General features: G+C 56.4%; 1 protein-coding gene across 1 annotated transcript in view; it reads left to right on the top strand.

Moving 5' to 3' along the window:
* NFAM1 (NFAT activating protein with ITAM motif 1) overlaps positions 1–20,953 on the top strand; it is a 34,505-nt gene that overhangs the window by 3,601 nt on the left and 9,951 nt on the right. Inside the window, exons 2-4 of the mRNA XM_029206424.1 lie at positions 13,106–13,435; positions 14,607–14,719; positions 19,588–19,686. Coding sequence (XP_029062257.1) covers positions 13,106–13,435; positions 14,607–14,719; positions 19,588–19,686 — 542 coding nt within the window. The remainder of the gene's footprint in view (positions 1–13,105; positions 13,436–14,606; positions 14,720–19,587; positions 19,687–20,953) is intronic.

Here is a 20,953-nt window from a genome sequence, read left to right as displayed (position 1 = left end):
TCAGTGTCCTCAAAAAAGTCAGCCCTCTTTCTCTCCCTGGCCTTTCCAGAGCTCTGGGCTGTATTTACCTCTCAAATACTCATTGAAGAGGACCAGTTCTAGGCACTGGGGGGACCTGGTGGTGAACAAGCCACAGCCCCCACCCCAAGCCTGGTGGAGTCCGTGAGACTCACCACAGAACAAGACCCAAGGCCAGAGTACCAATGCAGGCTTGCCTCCCCTCCCCCGTTTGCTCTGGGCTCAGGGTCACCGCTCCCTTTGTTGTCCACAAGATGCTTGGGAGCCTGCTGCCTCCCTTCCCGCAGCTCTGGGCCTCTGTCAGGACTGGCCTCTGCTTTTCATCTTCGTCTAATCCCAATAAAGAGCTTTCAAGTCTTGGCGGACGAGAAGCACCTCTCTGCTGGAGGTGGGGCAGGGGGAGTGTTGGAAGGGGAGACAGGGAGGAGACAGAGCAGGTGGGTGGGTGGCAGGCACAGCATGAATAAAGGCTGGGAGGTCGGAAGGCAGAGCCAGGGCGAGGGAACGGTGAGAGGTTCAGTCTGACTGGGGAGGAGGGTCTCTTAGCAGAGCTGTGGGATACAACTCCCACTGAGATATGATTCCAGGTGGATTAAATGCTCGTCAGGTAGGGGTTCAGATGCCATTCCAGTTGGTCCTGTTGTCATTGCTTTCTTTTTTAAAATTGTGAAATAGCATACATACACAGGAAAGTACAATAGATATTATAAAACAAAATCCTGTGTGTCTACCACCCAGGTCAAGAGAGAGAACATTCTAGTGCCCCAAAGCCTCTGGACACCCCCAAGACAAGCCCTCTCCCCTCAGAGGCACCACGATCCTGAATTTGGGGCAATCGCTTCCTGGCATTTCTTTATACTTCTATCCTTTAGTTTGCGTCCCCAAGTAATATAGATTGGTCTGGCTTGTTTTTGAACTTTGTATAATCAGAATGATACTGTGGGTGTTCTTTGCGACCTGCATCTTTCACTCAACCTTATGTTTTTTTGTTTTGTTTTTTTTAATAATTTTATTTATTTATGTTAATTAATTAATTAGGCTGCTCCAGGTCTTAGCTGCGACACGTGGATCTTCATTGCGGCATGTGGGATCTTTAGTTGTGGCATGCGGACTTCCTAGTTGCGGCATGCATGCAGGATCTAGTTCCCTGACCAGGGATCGAACCTGGGCCTGCTGCGTTGGGAGCGTGGAGCCTTAGCCACTGGACCACCAGTGAAGTCCCTCAACATTATGTTTTTTAAGATATATCCAGTTGACGGTCTATGCCATTTTATGAATCCTATGCCATTATATCATGAAAAATAATACAGACACAGCAAAGTACAATACATATTAAATAAATAGTCCTGTGTATCTACCACCCAGCTCAAGAGAGAGAACATTCTAGTGTCCCAAAGCCCCTGTACCCCTCAACCCGCACAAGATACCCCCTCTCTTGAGCATCTGTGGATTTTAGTATCTATGATGGGTCCTGGAACCAATCCCCCGTGGATACTGAGTGATGACGGTATCCCCTTTTCCGTGTCCACTAGTAAAGTTTTATTGGAACAGAGCCATGTGTAGCCATTCACGGCTCATCTATGGCTGCTTTTGCCCCACAGCCGCAGAGTTGAGTAGCTGTGATAGAGACCATATGGCTCGCAAAGTGTAAAGTATTTAGTACTTGGCCCTTTACAGAACATGTTTGTCAACCCCTGCTGTGGCGCGTCCCATTGAATGAATATACTGCGATCTATTTAGTTATGATTGACGTCCCAGGTGTTCCCGTCTGTGGCTGTGAGTACTCGTGTGTGGTCTCCAGGCACACGTGTATTCGGTGCCTCCAGGGGGTATAGTCCCATTAAGGCTGCTTCTCTCTGCGCTGTCTGCCTCCCTGTATGGACTGTTAGCTTCGAGAGGGCAGAACACGTGCGGACTTACCTGGCTTCGAATCCTTGACTCCCAGCATGGCACCTGGCACCCAGAGGATGCCCAGGAAATACTAACAGTAACAGGATGAATTCAACTCGCAGCCAGACAACCCCTGGAGTTATGAGCAGGGTGGAGGTGTGATGCCACCAGGAGAGGAGTGACAAAACCCTCCTGATCCGTGAATGAGGGAGTGGATGTCGGGGTGCTGGGTAAACGTAAGCGGGAAACAGGATTTGACCCTCCACCTGATTGCTTGCTTGTTAAGGATCTAGGTGGGGCCTCACGGTAGTGGGAGTGCGGGTGTCAGGCACTGGGGTGGGGGCCAAAGCCAGAGGAAGGGAAGGGGGCGATTGAAATGAGCCTGGAGAGGGGGAGGGAGAGGGAGTAGATGTGACATTGGCAGGTGGAGCAGCTACCTGGCTTCCTGACCTACCTGGGTTTGAGTCCTGGAAGACTTTGGCCGAGTCACGTGACCGCTCTGAGCTCCTATGTCCCTGTCATGGGGCTCAGCACCCTCCTATACAGGCCTCTTGACAGTGGCAAGGGGAGGGCACATCCAGGACCACCGATGGCCCCAGGGCTGGCACCTGGGAGCCCTCAGGGAAGGCTCGTGGGTCTCCATCGTGGGGACAGGCTGCCTGGAGGAGGGGGTGGGCCTGGTATCTGCTCCCCCGTCAACACACACAGCCACCCCAAGACTGCGTGGGCTGTGGTGGAGGCAGGGTAGGGCCAGAGCTGGCACCCTCTTGAGGCTCTAGGCCTGGTCCCTGCTTGCTGCTCATGGGCAGGTTGTGGGGTAGGGGTGGGGGCAGGAAGGAGGCACCAAGTGTGTGCAACCCAAGCTCAAGTGCAGGTTTGGCCTCCTCCCCTCAGGCAGCCCATCCTCAGACAGGCGAGATACTTGCTACAGCGTTGGTCATAGGGTCCAAGGGCACGTTTCCAAAGGCAAGTTCATACCTGGCAACACGTACCAAAATTTAAAACATGCATACCCTTTAAATCAGAACCTCCCCTTCTCAGACCTGTCCTATGGAGCTAGGGGCCCAAGAGAGAGTGTGTATATATATAAGGATGATCACCCCTGGGTCCATGGAGCACAGCTGCAGACAGCCTCATTGCCATCAGCTGGTTCTTGCTGTGGAGAATTTCGGTAGAACCCTCCCCCTCCCCCGGCCCTGGGCTACCCTTTCCTCCCAGGTTCCTGCCCCCCTTCCCCACACCCCACTTTGAGCCGTGCTGGTGACTGTCTGCCCCTGAGCTTTCGTTCCTGCTGCTCCCTTGGCCTGAAAGGTGTCCTCTCACTTGCCTACCTGGTGACTCCAACCTGTTGGCCAAGGTCAAGCTCTGGTACTTTCTTACTTTCTCTGTGGTGCCCTTTCTGGTCGACTCTCCCAGTCCCTGATGAACCAGCCTTGCTCCCCAGGGTGTTCACCTGTGGTTCTGAATGTGCAGGAGCTCAGAGGTGTGGAGCACGACTGAGCTTACCTGGGGCAGGTGAGGGTACAGACAGCCGAGGAACAAGTACCCAACCTTAGGAGGTGGCTGTGTAAGAAAGAGAGAAGGGGAAGGCTGGAGAGGAAGGGGTCTATGGGGCCAGGGTCAAGGCCAGAAAGAACAGGAGCCACAGCTTAGCCGCCAGGGTCTTTGCTGACCTCCTGGGCGGAAAGCATCAGATGTTGGGAGGGGAGGGGATGGGACAAGAGGGAAGGACCAAGCTGGCAGACTGGAGGATGTGGAAGGGGTGGGAGAGGAAGATGGAGGGCAGTTGAGCGATTCTGTGCCCGGAGGGTATAGGATCTTTGGGGAGGGGGAGATTTAAGAGAAGTCAGGATCAAAGTGTGATCTGGCGGAGGCATCCACAGGAAGGAGTTAGTGTGTTGTCAGCCAGAAGCATTTATATTTTAAAAGGAGGCTGGAGGTGGGGGCGCCGAATCCCACAGAACGAGTCACTAACGCGAGGGTTTTAGGCGGCTGAGGAAGGCTGTTTGGAGCTCTCTAGTATTTCTCTTGTCATTTCCCTAACATCAAGTGTGATCGTGTCACTTCCCGATTTTGAGGCCCACAGAGGCTCCCCAGGTTTCCAGGACAACATTCAACCCCCCACCTCCCTCTGCCCCCCACTCAAACCCTTTCTTTCAACTCCACCACGGCTCTGGAGTCCCCCAACTCCTTGGCCTGTTTCAAGCCTTGTAGAAGCTTCACCCAGGAGCTTTCCTGTGCTTAAACCCCCTCGCGTGGACCCTCCCCTCTAAACCTGGCTGCCTCCGATGACTCTTTCTCCAAAGCTCAGCTCGGTAAAGAGATGGGAAAGAAAGACCAAAATGCTCACAGCTGTGATGTCACGGGGGCGGGGGGGTGGGGGGAGAGAACTACACACAAGCCTGACGCCCTTATGATCCTTCGCTGTGGTTTCTAGAATTTATACAGTGAGCATGTTGCGCTTTCATAATGCAGGGGTGGGGGGAGGGGGTGTGCCCTAAAGAGTTATAATTAAAAACCAAAGCACCAGCTCCAAGGGTCGCCTCTCCAGGAAGCCCCTGCCCCTTCTGTGTGGGCTGGGTCTCCTCCACTGGGTTTCTGCCATCCCTGAGACTCCCCTTTATCTCACCACTTGCAGCTTTGTCCGGCAGGTGCCTTCCCAGTGGCAGTGGGACTTTGGGGGGGACACACATTCCTTGCTGAAGGATGCGTCCTGGTGGGGTCTATCCCCCTTGCTCCGTTTCTCGCCTTTCAGAGACAAGGAGCAAAACCTCACTCGAGCCATTGGCTCTATGAGGCCTCCACCACATCCTGACCCCCTACTTTAAGGGTAAAGCCGGTTGTAAAGGGAGAAACAGAGTCCCCAGGCCACACCCTCAAACGAGCTCCAAAGTTTGAGCAACTTGCCTTTCAAAACAGGCCAGAAGGGAGGTGACTGCTATAAAAATACCAATTAACACGGTGAAGCTTGTACATTTCTGGGACTAAACATTTGACATTCTGCACTTGGTTTGTGTCCCTGTGTGGTCACTGTGCACCCAGGGTCCACAGTGGAGGCCTGAGAACAGCATGCAGGCAGGCATGGAAATGCCCTCCCCCCCCCACCCCCAGGCAAGCCACATCCGTGAGCATCTTTGTCATTCGGAGGTGTTGAAAGATGTGACAGCCAGTCTGATGGCAGTGTTCCGAGGGCATCAGCGCTAAAAGCTCCAGGATACACACGCTCTGTTCAAAGATTGCCTTCCAACGCCTGCTCTGAGCTTCTCCCTGATCAACTGCTTGGCCACGCACCGTCATGTTTGATGCATGTGTCCTGAAGGACTCACCCGTTCTTCTGTGGCATCCCGGGATCCAGGCTCAGGCAAATGGCCAGAGCTCTGTGATAAAACCAGCAGCCCTGCATCTGTGTCTTCCTAGCAGCCCATCAGAAGGGCCTTGAAAAAAAGGCATGGCTCTGAGAGATGCCAGAATTAAACTGGAGGGCAAAACTCCATGCCTAAAATAAAGACCGTGGGAACTGCTTTCTTCTGTAGCTGGACAAAGCGTTTTCATTTAAAATCTACCTAAGTTGGAACGGATACCTTTGATCACCACCTCTGGGCTCTCATACCCTTGGCTCGGTGCCCTGGAAGGGATTGAGTTCCAGGCAGAGGGGGAAGCTGGGGCCAGGGCCTGGCTCTGGGGTTGGATGGCGAGAGGAACAGTGAGTGGCCCAGGACAGCTGGAGAGACTGGGGAGGGAGGGGTGTGCGGGGGAGAGTGCCAGATTCTAGGGGTGAGAGGATGTCTGTGCTGTGGTGAGGGAGGGACTCTGGCTGGCCCCGCCACAGCACCAGTCTGTACAGGGCTCATGGGGCCACTGGTTTCTGCTCTGGGAGCCACAGGCTCTCTTGAGCTGGGCAACAGTCTCGGTCCCCCTAATGCTGCAGGGTTACTCACCACCCTCAGACCCCCTTCGGGCTGTCAGATGTGTTTCTCTATTAGATGACCCAAATTTAGGGGAAAGGCCTCTGAATTTTTATCTCCCTTTAAAAGAGGGCAGTTCTTTCATTTGAAAAGGTTTTTCTTTTGCTTGCTTTGAGATTTTAACATTGTGTCCCAGAGTAGTGGATAAGAGTGTGGGGTTATCTGCTCGAAGAGACACAGCTTAAAATCCCATTTCCTCCACTACTAACTACTGTGCCGATTGGGCAAACCTCCTCCCTTCTCTGAGCCTCAGTTTTCTCATCTGCAAAAGGGAACATGCCCAGTGGAGGTTAGTCCTTGTCATCGGAGGCTTGACAGCGAAGACTGAGGGTCTGTGCTCTCTGGGCAGGGCCATGCACCCAGGAGTGGCTCAGGGAGGAGGTGAGCGAGTCCTGCAGACTGAGAGGGTGACTCCACAGCCTGGGGAGAGGAGGGGAACAGACAGGCATTCTAAGCAGCTGGAATAGTGTGGGCAAAGGCTCAAGAGCCTGGTAGACTTGGCGTCTGTCGGGGAGCGAGTGAGTGAGGACCGAGGGCAGCTGAGTGGGGCTGCACAGGGCCTGAGGGAATTAACTTGATCCGCCAGGACAAGGACTTAAAAGAAATTTTTTTAACAGTGGCCCAAAGTTAAGGGATGCACGTTATAGCGTGACCCTGTCTGAATCCAGTTGTAGGAATGTAACAAACCGGAAGGTCACAAACAGCGTCCTTACTACAAACGAGATGCTCCATGTTCTGTTTTTTTTAATTGCATGTCTTGACCCTGTAAATTGATTTCAGACTCCTTCCTGGGCCTCCTCTGGTGAGGGGTCCAGGCAGGGCCAGGCAGGGCAGGATCAGGATGGCTGGTGGATCCCCCTCGAGGGCAGTGCCCGGCAAGCCTGGCTGGGGAGAAGAGAAGGATGGATGCTGGAGCTGCCAAGGTGGAAGAGGGGGCTGCTGTGCTGGGGATGGAAAGGTCTGATGGCGTGGGCACCCCTCCCACACCCCGTCAAGTTCCTTGATTACAGATCCCTGCCCCAGAGACTCAGCATGGAGTCCCTGGGCTGGAGTGAGGAGTGAGGCACCGACTGCCAGCCAGCTCTCAAACCCACAGTTCAAGCGCCCACAGATTCAAAAGAAGAACCGGAAAAGGGAGGAATCAGGTGCCAGCGGGTGGTAGATAAAGTCTTTCCCAACAGGGGCGGCAGACAAGCAGGCAGGATGGGGGAAGAGCAGCTGGAAGCTGCTGCGGGGTGGCGGGGGAGGGCCTCCCGGCTCAGAAACCCTGCACACACACTGCTCTCCCAGGCAGGCGAGCCTCGAGGGCCGGGCCAGGGTCCACGCCCCACGGTGTCGCCTACCCCTGGTATCCGGCCCAGCACAGGGCCTGAGGTGTTAGACAGGCTTGGGGCAGGAGGCAGGGAGTCCTTGGGGGTCCTGTCATGCCCGGAGGCCACCTGTGCTGCAGTGCCCTGTGCTGTGGGCTTCTCACTTACGTGGGCAGAAGAGTCAGGCTGGCATTTGCCTTTCCACGTTCACAGTGAGGACTTAGGGCTGGTCTGGCTTTCCTGCCTCCTTGTCACTGGGGAAAGGCAGCCTGACCCTGTGGCAGGCATGCTGTGTTCTTGGACCCATTTTTTCTCATGACAACCCTGCAAGTTTGGCATTGTTTTTCTCCCCTTGTTGCAGGGAAGATACCGAGGTTCAGAGAAGTAAAGTCACTTGCCTAAGGTTGCACAGTTTTTAATGGCAGAGCCAGGATCCAAACCCAGGCCTGCTACCTCCGGAAACTTGTCTTCTCCCAGGCACCTCTCCCCCCGCCATTTCTGTTCAGGCCGCAGGCTTCCTAGCAGTCCCTGGAGCTGCCAATAAGTGAGGGATGGAGGATGTACCATCCCTGAAAACACCATCTCCTGCAAAGTAGGAGTGGGCAGGGCTTGGGGTGTAGCCGTGCTGCCCAGTGCAAGCTTCTGGGTGCTTGCAGTTGTGTGGGGCTGGGGTGGTGGCCCTGGGGAGTGGAGCCCTCCCAGACGCCCTGCTGCAACTCTTTCCCAATCCTTCTCTCCTCCGACTCGCCATGGACCTCACCCAACAGTGGTGCACCCCCTCCCGGGTCCCGAACCATCCGCACTGACACAGGCTCACAGTTCTCCCATCCAGAAAAACTCCCCCTGGACTCGACCTTCAAATTCTCCCTGCGCCTCCCGCCCCCTCTTGTCCTTTCAGACCTGCATTGGGAAGAACAGCCACCTCCAGCCCCTTCTCCCTTGTGCCACCAATCCGTCCCTCCTGCAGAAAACACGCCAGGCTCCTTGAAGTGCTTTCCTCCCGGTGCCTGTCTGGGCCTATAGGCTGCACTGGGATGCACAGAATTATCCAAAAGCAGCTTTGTGATGCTGCTGCAGCCCAGATCTCTTGGTGTGCGGAGGTTCCTCCGTGCCTGGAGCTGCTGCAGCCATCCTGAGCACGGCAGAGCCCTGCGGTCATTTACCGTCGCAGATGAGTTCTTCAAGTCTCCAAACCCGAGTCACAGCCAAGATTCAGAACTGACTGATGCCGAACTCATTCCTGGTGCCATGGGGTGAGAGTAAGGGGTGAGGGCCCTCTTCCCTCCTTCTCTGCTCAGATCCCCTCTTCGAGCGTCCCCACGTGTCAACCGGGTGGAGCGGGAAGGAGCGAGAAGCCCTGCCCATCAGGTATTGCGGACACGGGGCCTGTCTCTGGGTGCAGGGTGTGGGGTGGACTCTCTTGGGCACTTTCGTGGCCACTCAGGGGCCCCCAACCAGGCTCCTGTGGTTCTCCCTCCTGCTACAGCCTCAGGAATCCAAGGTCCGCCCCAGTCCTCCTCCCTGGGCCGTTTGCCCCTCTTGACAGCCCATGAATCTAAGAGAATCCCCAGGCTGGCCCACTCAGCCCTGGCCCACCTTGTCCCCCGGGAGACACACTCCCTTTGCTGAACTAGGGCCAAAGCGTGATGCAGCTGATACAGGACTTGAGACAGGCGCCAGCCAGTGTGCCATCCCTGTGGCACTCAGGGGGCACACCTTAAGCTCTGTGAGCATCCCAAGGAAGCCCCTCTGCATCTAGGGTGAGAAGCAGTTCCCCGCAGGGCAGGTTGGGTGCCCCAGCAGCCCTGTCCAAGCCCTCTCTTCACCCACACTGTCTGGCCCGTGGTTTCCATGTGATCTTGCAGCCGTGCAGCCACCTGTCAGCCTCCAACTGTGAAAAAGTATGCCTCCTACCAGGGGTCTGACAAAGCCCTCTCTTAGCATCTGATGTCTCCTGTGCTTGGTGCCACCGCGAACGCTCACAGTCTGGCACCGGTCACACTTGGCTGGGTCTGACTTCGCTGCCTGGCCTGAGTGCTGGCTTTTCTTCCTTAAGCACAGGCAGACAAACTTGGGTTCAAATCCCAACTCTACCATTTAGGAACTCTGTGGCTTTGGACCTCTAAGACCTTCTGTTTTCTTTTCTTCTGCAAAATGGGGTTGCAATCGTTGCCTCATAGGATTGTCACGGTGTTTATTTTTATTTTATTTATTTATTTACTTACTTATTGATGCATTGGGTCTTCGTTGATGCGCGCGGGCTTTCTCTAGTTGCGGTGAGCAGGGGGCTCCTCTTCGTTGCGTTGTCCAGGCTTCTCATTGTGGTGACTTCTCTCGTTGCGGAGCACAGGCTCTAGGTGCACGGGTCTCAGTAGTTGCAGCACGTGGGCTCAGTAGTTGTGGCTCACGGGCGGCATGTGGGATCTTCCCGGACCAGGGCTCGAACCCGTGTCTTCTACATTGGCAGGAGGATTCTTCTTTTTTTTTTTTTAATAAATAAATTTATTTATTTATTTATTTATGGCTGCGTTGGGTCTTCGTTGCTGCGCTTGGGCTTTCTCTAGTCGTGGTGAGCGGGGGCTGCTCTTCATTGTGGTGCACAGGCTTCTCATTATGGTGGCTTCTCTTGTTGCGGAGCACGGACTCTAGGCACGTGGGCTTCAGTAGTTGTGGCACGCGGGCTCAGTAGTTGTGGCCCACAGGCTTAGCTGCTCCGCAGCATGTGGGATCTTCCTGGACCAGGGCTCAAACCTGTGTCCCCTGCATTGGCAGGCAGATTCTTAACCACTGTGCCACCAGGGAAGTCCTGGCAGGAGGACTGTTAGCCCCTGCGCCACCAGGGAAGTCCTGGCAGGAGGATTCTTAACCCCTGCGCCACCAGGGAAGTCCTGTCACAGTGTTTAGTTGACATAGGGTCTGTGTCACACGGAGCCAGAATACGTTTTCTATAAGTTTTCTTTCCCCTCTGTCCTTGGGCCAGTTCTGGCCTCACTGTACGTGTGTGTTCCTGCTTCCAGACCCCCAGGGCATCACCACCCCTTCGCCTCCTCCCTAGTCACAGTTAGTGGTTCCCTCCCCATCAGGCTTCCCACTCCAGGCTCCCTCCTATCCCTGTTAGACTGGGGACATTGCCAGGGCAGGGAGCCCCTCTGGACCTCAAACAGGGCCTGTGATCTAACTGATACTCTTAAATGTTTGTTGGAGCTGCAAACAACTGGTAGCTGAAAAGCATCTGTGGACTCAGAAATTACTCTGAACCTGTCTGTAGCACGGAGCCCTCACTGGTGGGTGCTTCTAGGTGGCAGCTGACTTGGAGCAGCCTGGACCCCAGAGGGGCTTCTTGGAGGCACAGGTCCAGGAGAGGAGGTGGGAGCTGGGCTGCCATGGTCCAGGCTCTGGGGTGCTGACACCCAGTAGAAAGAAGGGGCCCTGGAAGCAGTTAGCTACATCATCAGGTCAGAACCCAATCGCCTTTGTTGCAAGAGCAGGCCTCCCGGCCTCCTCCTTGTTTTTGGCCTGCTGTCTCCTGACGGACTGACCTTACTGGTCCACAGAGATGGCCTCATCCCTTCACTTTTTGGAGAGAGCAGTTTCACCTGAGGTCTGAGGTTCTCTCTGTGGCAGACCTGAGCCAAGACCATACGCTTCCACAGTCCTGTCCCTCTGACCTTAAAATAACAAATCCCAGAAGAATACAGAACAATGATCATCTATTTTTATAGATTTCCCCAGAAATGTAAAAGATTGGCTTAATTGCACTAGCAGATTCCTTCATTTTCTAGAAAGATACCTCAAATGGGGATAATTTTTTAAGACAGTTGGATGAACGTCTTCCTGCCAGGACAAACAGGAAGGCGGCCTCGCCGTGCTGACAGCACGTCCAGCCTCCCCGGGCCTGGAGGGGCCTCTTAGATACGGGAGAGGAGGAGCAAGCGGCCCTGGGGGAGGGGGAGAGGCCTCGGTGTAGCCACTTTCCCGGTGGTTTTGGTTCCAACCTGCCGACCCTCATGAGGAAGCACCAGCCTGTTGCTGGCGCTTGGCTGGCTGCCTCGCAGGGTCACCATGAGAACCAGATGAGAGGAGGTACGTAAGAGTTGGCAAGTGGTTCCTGAGCCGAGTTTGGGGGACTCACTAGGCGTTGGCCAGGTGAGGAGGTGGCGGTCCCAGGCAGAGAGGATGGCAGAGGTGGCTGCAGAGGGGGGGCGGTGGCCTGCGCGCAGGAAGGACACAGCATGGGCTGGAGAGCACTGCTCGTCTCGCCTCCTGTCCTCTCGGCCCACCTGGGACCCTGGGGGGGGTCATGCACAAACCCCCTCCCACCGGCTCTGCACCCCTACCCTGCCCCTGCCACACCTCCAACCTCAGGCCTGAATCAAGGCTCCTTGTTTTATGACAAAATGAATATATCATTCTAGCTAAACAGCAGCCACTAGCAGCCCTGAGATCCACGGTGCGGTGTGCAGTCCTCTCCCCGCCGCTCACCGGAGGGGCGCCCCTGGGGCTGGCTCAGTGGCGTCTCCACGCGTGAGCATCACACAGGACAAAGTCAACCCACTGTGACGTCCAGACACGCCAGTCGATTCCCTGGAACTGGCTTGAGTTCTTCGGGGGAGGGGGTGTCTCTTTAGTTGCTCCCCAGGAAGCTCAAAATATCTGTTTGGCCCGAGCTTGGAGGGATTAGCGGGTGTGGAGGACCCTCTCCGCCCCTGTCCCCGAGTCTCCCAGGGGGCCTGGCCTCACCTCCCTTGAGGATCCGGCCCAGGGCTGAGCTGAAAGGACCCAAGAAGAAACCAAAGAAACCGGCCTGGCCTCTCGCCAGAGCCACACCGACCGCAGGTGGGAGGCCCACGCCTCACTTCCCCAGCCACCTAAACCCTGCTGCTCCCCGCGAGTGGCTCCAACGCATCTTCTCTCGATTAGCAACCTGGCCAGCATGTTCTAGGCTGCTCGATGCCGACCTCAGTCTAGAACTGTCTGTCGTTCATCTGCAGGAGAGGGAAGGCGCTGGGGGACAGGGCATATTGAAGCTGGGCGTGGCTTGTGCAGCCGAAGTCCGGGCGGGGGGAGAGGTGGTAGCTGCTGACCCTGCACAGGATCTGAGCAGCGCCTCAGAGCCTGCGGGAGGGCGGGCCGCCCAGCCGGGCAGGCTGCTGCTTTGGGGGCTTTCAAATTGTTTTCCTAGGTGCCTCTGATGAGAGGGGGGTGGTACACGGGGGTGGGGGAGAAGACAGCTCCCGGAGAACTGCCTTCGTCATGCTCACGGCCACATGGCTGCATATGGAGCACCTCTGCGTTGTTGGAAAACTGCTTCTGGGGCATTGCTTGTTATAGTCTATAAAAACTTGACAAATTCTCCAAGCTCAGATTCAGGGAAAGGTGTGTCTCTCCTGATTGTTCCCTGGCATGCCTCCCCCTCAGGCTGGGGAGAGCCCTGGGCAGACCTGCCTCCCTCTGCGCGACTGTCTATGCCAGGAAGTGCTTCTTCCTGCCAGGAAGGGTTTCATTATTTTGTTTCCTGTCTCTTTCCTCTTTACTTCTCATCCTTCACCAGCTTCGGGTTGTCTCAGACCTGTGATTTTATCCAACGTGGGTTCTTGACCTTTGGGAGGGAGAGTGGTTGGAAGCGTGGGGTCTGGGGTCATCCAGCCCGGGGTCGGGGGGGTGGCAGCTCCGCTCCACACCTGCAGAGAAACTGAAAGCTAGAGGCTTGACCTCCCTGACCCCAGACTCTCCCTCTCTGTAAAATGGAGCCCTTACACACTTGTGCCTTGGGTGTGTTGGGAAGTATAGAGTCATCACGTGCAAAGCACTTGGACACCACCTGCACACACTGAGGGCGTGGGACGTGTGAGTGTGAGGCACGGTCCTCAGGGGGAAGCAGGGGATCGAAGCTACCACTCTCTCCTTTTCCTTCCCCTGCAGGGGGGCAGTCAGTGACCCACACCGGCCTCCCCATTGTGGTATCTCTGGCCAACAAGGCCGTGTCCTTCGGCTGCAGGATTACCTACCCATACACCCCCACCTTCAAGGACTTCACAGTCAGCTACTTTCACGTGGACCTCCTGGGCCAGACGAGCTCTGAGAAGAAGACCAGCTGCAAACCTGGTCCAGGCAGAGAGAACCAGACCCACACCGAAGAGTGTCAGATCACCCCCAAGCTGCCTGACGCGTCTGCCACTGGCACCTACTACTGCTCCGTCCACTGGCCGGGCTCCAGGGTGACAGGCAACGGCACCTTCATCCTGGTCAGAGGTGAGCTTCCTCCGCGTCTCTTCCCCGGGCGAAGGGCCCGGAGGTTTCAGCCGGCAGACTTTGGGACACAGGAGCCGAAGTGGGGAACGTTTGCCTCATTGTTCAGCTTTGGCAAAACAGAACAGAGCAGCCTCGGGGAGCCCCTGGCCACACAGGTGTGCCGAGACGCCCATCTTTGTGTAGCAGGGGCAGAGGCCTGGGGTGTGGGTCTGACTACCTCTGGCAGGCCCTTTTCTCAGTGTCCCTTTGGCACTATTAGTTCGGTGAGCACAGAATGGGGCATGTGCACGTGTGTTTGCAGAGACCTGTGAACAAAGACACGGCTCGTGTATATCTTTCTGGGGATAGATTCCTAATTTTCATCACGTTCTCAAAAGAGTAATGACTCCAAAAGGTTAAGAACAGCCCATCACCGAAGTCGCGATTCTCTGAGGCACCTCTGCGACTCCCGCTGGTAGGGGCCAGGGTTACAGAATCCCATGGACCTGAGTTTGGCCCTCAGTCCTGCTGCTTGCCAGGATATCGCCTTGGACCTACTCTTCATGGCAATATCCTGCCTGTCAGAGGCTTTTCCTGGGATGAGTGAGATCCTGAATGTGAGGGCTGGCGCCCGGTAGCAGGATGTGCTAGTTAAGTAACAGATGTTCATGAGCCTGGCATGTGGTTGGCACTCTGCAATTTTGGGCCAACCAGCTGGACAGAGGGGTGGACAGAGGCATGGAAGGAGAAAGTGGTGGATGAAAGGCTGGATGGCTCAAGGGAAGGGGCTGGGCTGTGCTCTCACCTACCCCTGGTGCCGGCAGCACCTGCCAGGCCTTGTACAAGCCCACCCGCTTCACCCTCACCACTCCTGCCCGTATGATCACTACTTCACGTGTGGAAAGGAGGAGGCCCCAGGAGGCGAAATGGCTCACCCAGGTCCCATAAGCACCTCTCGGTGGACCCAAGGCACCGAGGCAGGGGCACCTAAGAAGCAAAGGATGTAGTCCTTACTCCTAACGAGAATCTGGGCAGCAAACATAGAAACGTAGCCAAGGCGAGTGTGGGAAGGAGGACCTCAGCAGAGGCGGGGTCTGGGGGTCCTGGTGGGGGAGAGTTGTAAGTAGGGTTGGGGGGTGGGGGGTGTCTCTCCCAGGCAACTAACGTCTCTGCTTCCCTGCCCTGCACCCAGACACAGGCTACCGAGAGCCCCCGCAGGGCCCCCAGGACCTCCTGCTTCTTTGCTTCATCGGCCTCCTGGCTGTCCTGGGCATCCTGGCCACGGCCCTGCTGCTCTGGAAGAAGGTAGGGGCTGTGGGCACACGGCGACGCTGCCCCCACCCCACTCACCGTGGCTTAGGGATGCCACCCCATGAGGGGGTGCCTGGAATAGGTGTTCCTCATGGCCACTTGCACCAGGGCCCCCTCCCTCGCCCTGTGCTGTGGCTGGGCCTGTGCTGCCAACTCACCACCACCAGGTCCTTTTTGATCTTGTTGCAAGAAATCAGGGCTCTTGAGCCTTTTCCGGGCCACGGGTCCCTCTGAGTGTCTGATGGAAGCCATGAGCCCGCGTGCTTACCATTTCTAGCCCTCCAGATTAGGAAACCTTATCTCAGATTTTCTGGATCCCCGGCAGCCCAGAAGGAAGGAAGAAGCATTTCCTCAGGGCCGCTGGGTGCCAGGCACCCTCCCAGGCGTGCTCTGGTTCGCGTCCCAGCGTCACTTGGTGAGAGACTTTTCTTCCCATTTTACAGCTCTGAAAAGTGAGGCTCAGAGAGGTGGTGACTGGCCCTTAATATATTTCCTCCCCACCCTGCTGCTCTTCCAAGGATGGGTACAGGCAGGACAGCTCTTGTTTGCCCTCACCGAGCAGCTCCCAGGCTTCAACCTGGGTGTGGACACAGTAACTGGGCTTCAGGCAGGGGTGCTGAGGGACTCATACTCCATCTGTGGACCCCCCCGCCACTTGGCTTACTGTATGACCACACAAACGCCTCCCATGAAGTGTGAAGCACAGCCGGTGAGGGCAGAGCAGGGTCAGGGCAAGACCTTGACCCTGAGCCCTCACTTCAGCCCCTGCTCTGCAACAAGAGGATTTTTTTTTTTTTTTTTTTGCGATACGCAGACCTCTCACTGTTGTGGCCTCTCCTGTTGCGGAGCACAGGCTCCGGACGCGCAGGCTCAGTGGCCATGACTCACGGGCCCAGCCGCTCCGCAGCAATGTGGGATCTTCCCAGACTGGGGCATGAACCCGTGTCCCCTGCATCGGCAGGCAGACTCTCAACCACTGTGCCACCAGGGAAGCCCCAAAAAGAGGATTTTAATGACTGGATCTCAGTGTCCTGAGAGGCCAGGGAGACAGTGGTGCAGAGTAGGTGCTCAGTAAAGTCTCGAAGGGAGGATGGGAGAGCGTGAACCTTGAAGCCTCAGCTTGACCTCAGATCCCAGCCCCTCCTCCTGCCACACGGCCTCGGAGACCCTGCCTCCTTCGTCCCTCTCCCTCTCGCCTTCCCTCGTCTCCTTCCAGGAATAGCTGTTGGGTGTCTAGTGTGTGCCAGGCACTGGGTTAATTGTCAGACACAGTGGAAAGCAAAACAGATGCAGCCCCGTCCTCTTGTCAAGTTTCGACCCTCTCCGAGTCTGTTTTCTCCTCCAGAAATGGGTATAAGGATGGATCCCCACCCTTACCCGAAAAGGGTGGAAGAGACCGCATTTGCGAGTCACCAGCTGGTGCCCGACCCCTGGTGGGAGCACAGTGCATGGACACTTCCTGCTGTCCCTCCCTGCACTTGAGGGAGGAGGGGCTGCTGTGAGAACCTGGTCCTGAGGGAGAGAGAACTCAGGAGGCCAGAAGCTGCTGCTGGGTTTGTGTTGCCAGAGAAGTTCCCAGAGCTTCCCGGAGCTGGATCCAAATTCGGACGTGGCCCCTGTAGATGCTGCCCCAGAACTGGATGGCCGGCGTTTGAACCATGAGCTGAGCGCAGAAACAAAGCATGCAGTGGGAGCCCCGGCCAAAGACAGGCCCGGCAGCCAGCCACGGGGGCCGGGAGGACAGGGCCGAGGAGGAAGAGGCATGGAGGACGCCAGCAGCACATCTGATAAATGAATCGAAGTCGGAGCCACTGACTCAGAAGAGACAGATGATTCCTGTCCTGAGAGCAGGTTCGAGGGCTCACACTCAGCCTGGGGTCAAGGTTGGCTCCCCGGAGCGGGCAGCCTCCGATGCTGATCCGTCCTCATCCTCGCAGGGCATCAGACACAGTCTCCCTCCTCCACGGCACACTCCTTCCTTGGTCCTAGGATCCCCTGGTGGCCCTGTGCTGGGTCACCCACATTTTCATGGCCTCTGAACATTGGCACCTCCCAGGCCCCTTCCTCAGAGATCTCCTCATCTGTCTACGCTCCTCCGTGACGACTCTGCTCCCGGGATTACAGTCCCACCCAATGTGGCTGCCCAGAGCCCCCCAGCCCCCCACCCTGAGCTCCAGATCACGTCCACTCCGTGTGGGCACCCACGGGCGTCTGCACCCACCTGGTCAGGAACAGCACTCCTTAGTCCCCCCAGGTCGGCCCCAGCTCAGCACATGGCACCAGGCCCCCAGATGCTCAGGCCAGAAGGCTTGGTGCTGTGCCCGCCCCCTCCCTCCCCCTACGGCTGATCCCTCGGCAAGTCCTGCCGACAGTCTGTCCAGGATCCAGCCCCTTCTCTCCTGCCCCAACCCCCAGTCCCGGCTTCCATCACCCCTCGCCCAGAATGTGGGTCTCCCTGCTTCTCGCTTGGTTCTTCTTGCTTTGCTCCCCACACCGTTGCTTCTGTGTCATTACCGTCTCCTCCACCAGAGCATAAGCCCCAGAAAGAAGGGACTTGGTGTCCCCAGTGTCTGGGAGACCCTGACACATAGTGCTATGGAAGGAGTGATGGAGTAAATGAGAGCTGAGACCTGAAGGATGAGTCAGAGGTGGCCAGGCTGTGAGGTGGGCAAGGTGATGGTATCGCTCCCATTTTACAGAGGGGGAAACAGAGGCTCTACAGGTTTCCTGAGCTGCCGATTGGTTTATTCATTTGAAAATCACAATTGGAAGGGTAAATGCTGACGGTCTGGGACAGGGCACCCAGATGGGGCAAGGCTGGCTCCAAGGAGTATCACCACCCTAGTAATAACACTGCACTGTTTCCATGGCCTGGGACACATCCTCAGACTCCTGTCCTATGTTCAGGGCACAAGCAAGCCCTGAGAAGTCTGCCCCAGCCCCTGGTAGACATGAACTCCTCACGAACCCACAGTGGCACTTACCTCTCTGGCAGCCCCACCAGCCTCAATAGGAATGCCACGAGGCCAGGCCTGGGTGTTGCTCCCCATGGGGTCCAGGAGATCCCCTGCCCATAAGCCCACACCGCCAGCCTTGGCAGTGAAGTAGGTGGTGCAGGGGAGGGGCACTAGATTTGAGAACAGGGCATCTGGGTTTGATCCAAGGGCAGTCAATGACTAGCTGGACAAACCTGTTTCCCCCTCTGGCAAGTGGGAAGTCCATGCCCACCTCCTTAGGCTACTATGAGAATTAAATGACAATAAGTCCCAGAGTTCTTTGTAAACTGTAAAGAGCTGCCCGGATGCCTGCACCGATCTCTCTGTGAGACCTGCACTTTCAAACAAAACAGGGGAGTGAAAACTCCAGGTACTGTCAGATCAGCATCTTGGTGAATCACACAGACCTGGGTTCCAATCCTGCCCCTGCCACTTCTGGCTCTGTGACCTCGGGCAAGTTGTCAGCCCTCTCTGAGCCTTCACAGCCTCATGGGTGGAACAGGGATGATATGGAGACTGGTCTTGCAGGTTTGTTGAGAGGCACAGGAGATAAGGCAAGTGATGCATTTAGATCCCCACCTGGCACCCAGTGAGGCTCCATGTACTCCTGAGCCATTATTATGCTGCGACTGGGGGTGGCGCTGGCTTCTGCCTGAGTGTTAAGTAGCTCTCGAGAGCTAATCCCAGGTAAATGGTCTGGGGATTGGCAGGCGGCTAGGGTTTTTAATTAGGTCCTGCCCCGAGATGAGGCTGTGTTGCTTCACTGTTGGCAGTGTGGTGTGCCTGAGATGAGGGGGGCGTCCGGACAGCCTCCCTCTGACTTGGAAGGAGCTGAGCCCTCACCCTCCCGAAGGCCCACTGCCCTGGCCTCCACGACCATTAGCGCTTCACGCAGCACCCAGCGTGAGCTTTCTGAAACCACTTTCTGATCCTGGCGCCTCCTGGTTAAAGCCCTCAGATGTTTTCCACCGTCCACCCTCTTCTCGAAGCCCAGCATGGCCGTCCTGACCCAACCAGGGCAGGTTCGCCTCTCGGGCCACGCTGACCGTCTTTAAATTCTTCCAGACCTGCTCCCTCTGCCTCTCCTCCCCCTCTTCCCAACGAACTTCTCAGCCTTAAACAGCCTTCCTCTCAGCCTCCCTGCCAGGCGAGACGTTTTTTTCCCTCCCGTGCGCCAGAGGCTCTGTCCCCATCGGTCAGCGCATGAACCACACGTGGTAAAACTGCTGGTTCGTTGTCCGTCTCCCCACCGGGTCTTAAGCTCCGGGAGGGCAGGGATGGTGTCCCCTTCTTCACACCACCTGGCTAACCAGAGTGTGTGTGGTTGGCCAAGGGCCACATAAGTGGCCCACGAGTGTCAAGAGTGCTTGACTCCCTCATCACCTCCCTGGACCTGTGCAGCAATCTCGCACAGGAGGGTGACGGCTAGAGAAACTGAGGTCCAGAGACAGTAAGTGCTTGAGTGAGGCCGCAGAGCCAGTGAGGGGCAGAGAGGGACTGGACACCTGGTCTGGCCTGCGCTGGCTCACTCAGCAACACCCACAGTAATCGGCTGCAGCCGGGGACCCTGGCACACTGCTGGCACTGTGCCTGGCACTGGGTGGCACCTAGAGCCAGGCGCTGGGTGGTGGGCAGTTGCCTCGCCGGGGTGTTTATCGTGTCCGGTGTCCCCGGGCAGATAAGTGGTTTGATGTAGGTCTTGCAGGTATTTGCCCCGCTTCCCTGGAGAGGGTGGATGGCAGGTGCTGAGTGATGCACTTCTGAGTGGCCTCATGACAACCTGCCATCCTTTCTTCTGGTGGGGTCTGGTCGGGGGTGGGAAGAAGGAGAGCCTCTGGTCCCCAGCCCTGACTCCTTTCCCCACAGAGACAGATGCAGCCTCCACGGCAGCACACTGCCCAGAAGTGCCCGGGCCCCAGCGCTGCCAGCAGCCGGGAGCAGCCTCCACCCGAATCCATCTACACAGTGAGTCCTCCGCCCTCTGAGGCCTGGCTCGGGGTCTGGTTCCCTGGCTCGGTCAGTGTACCAGCTGTGTGACCTCTCTGTGAGCCTCTACTTCCTCACCTGTAAACTGGGGACAAGAATTCCTGCCTGGAGGGATTTCTGTGAAGGTGAACCGAGGTTACAAGTGTGTGGCCCTGGGCCCTGGAAGGAGTGTAGGTGTGAGGTGCCACTGGGGTCCCCTCCTTGGCGTGCCCCTCCACTTCTGGAATGAGGGCCAGTGAGGGCACAGTTGGTGAGGAATGAAGAAAGCCCCTTCATCTGACCAAGTGACGTTGACCCGCTCACCAACTCCTTCCTGTTTTTATTGCACAGACAGCATCGGAGCCACAGCAACAAGAATCACAAAAAGAGGAAAGAGTCAGGCAGTGTCCCACGCCCTGAACACACCAATGATTTTCAATTCTTCACACCCCCCTTCCCCACCGCGCGCGCGCACACACACACACACACACACACACACACACACACACACACTGTTTTATGTCCTTACAGTCAAGCAGAGACACGGCTGAGATGCTGTTCGCTTCCCCAGCCTGGCTTGCCCATCTGGTCAACACGTGGTCACTCTGCCCGGTGGCTGGGATGGTGACAGACATTCTTTTTTCAGTTACATCTATTTTAGTTGAACAAATAACATATGCTCATCGTGGAGAAAGTGAAGAATAAATGCCACCCAGTGTCAGCTGGGGTCTCAACTCCACGGGGCCTCCAGCCGCCAGGTAGCGGTCTTGACTCAGCACCTGGGAGGTGCACAGCCATGTCTGGGTCCTGCAGGTCCTCCCAGGGCATGTTCCGGGACTCTGCCTGTATGTGCTGTAGCTGTTCCCGTCCCCACCACCCTGACTCATACATGAAACTCAGGTCCTTCCTCGATGTCCATAAAACCCCGCGCAGAGGGTGTTCGGAATATGGTCCGGTTTACTGAAGATGAGGCAGAGGGGGACGAGGCAAAGACAGCATTCCTACAGGGCAGCGCCCATAACCCCAAACAGAACGTAACACGGCCAGCTCTCATGGGGCCTTCAGCCCTTCCACCCCAGGGAATTTCCAGCAGCCACTTCTTCCCACGGGGCCCCAGACTTCCCCATATTCTCTCTTCTCTCCCAGCAACTCATCATGGTATTTTCCCTAGGAGGAATTCTGGTGTCAACTGTTAAATGAAAACATTTCTCTCTCTCCGTACACACACACACACACACACACACACACACACACACACACACACACA

Source organism: Monodon monoceros, unplaced genomic scaffold, assembly GCF_005190385.1.
Source record: "Monodon monoceros isolate NGI ecotype Baffin Bay Population unplaced genomic scaffold, NGI_Narwhal_1 Super_Scaffold_6, whole genome shotgun sequence".
NCBI lineage: Eukaryota > Metazoa > Chordata > Mammalia > Artiodactyla > Monodontidae > Monodon > Monodon monoceros.
Note: the sequence above shows the minus strand (reverse complement) of the source record. Positions and strands in the feature narration are given on the sequence as shown.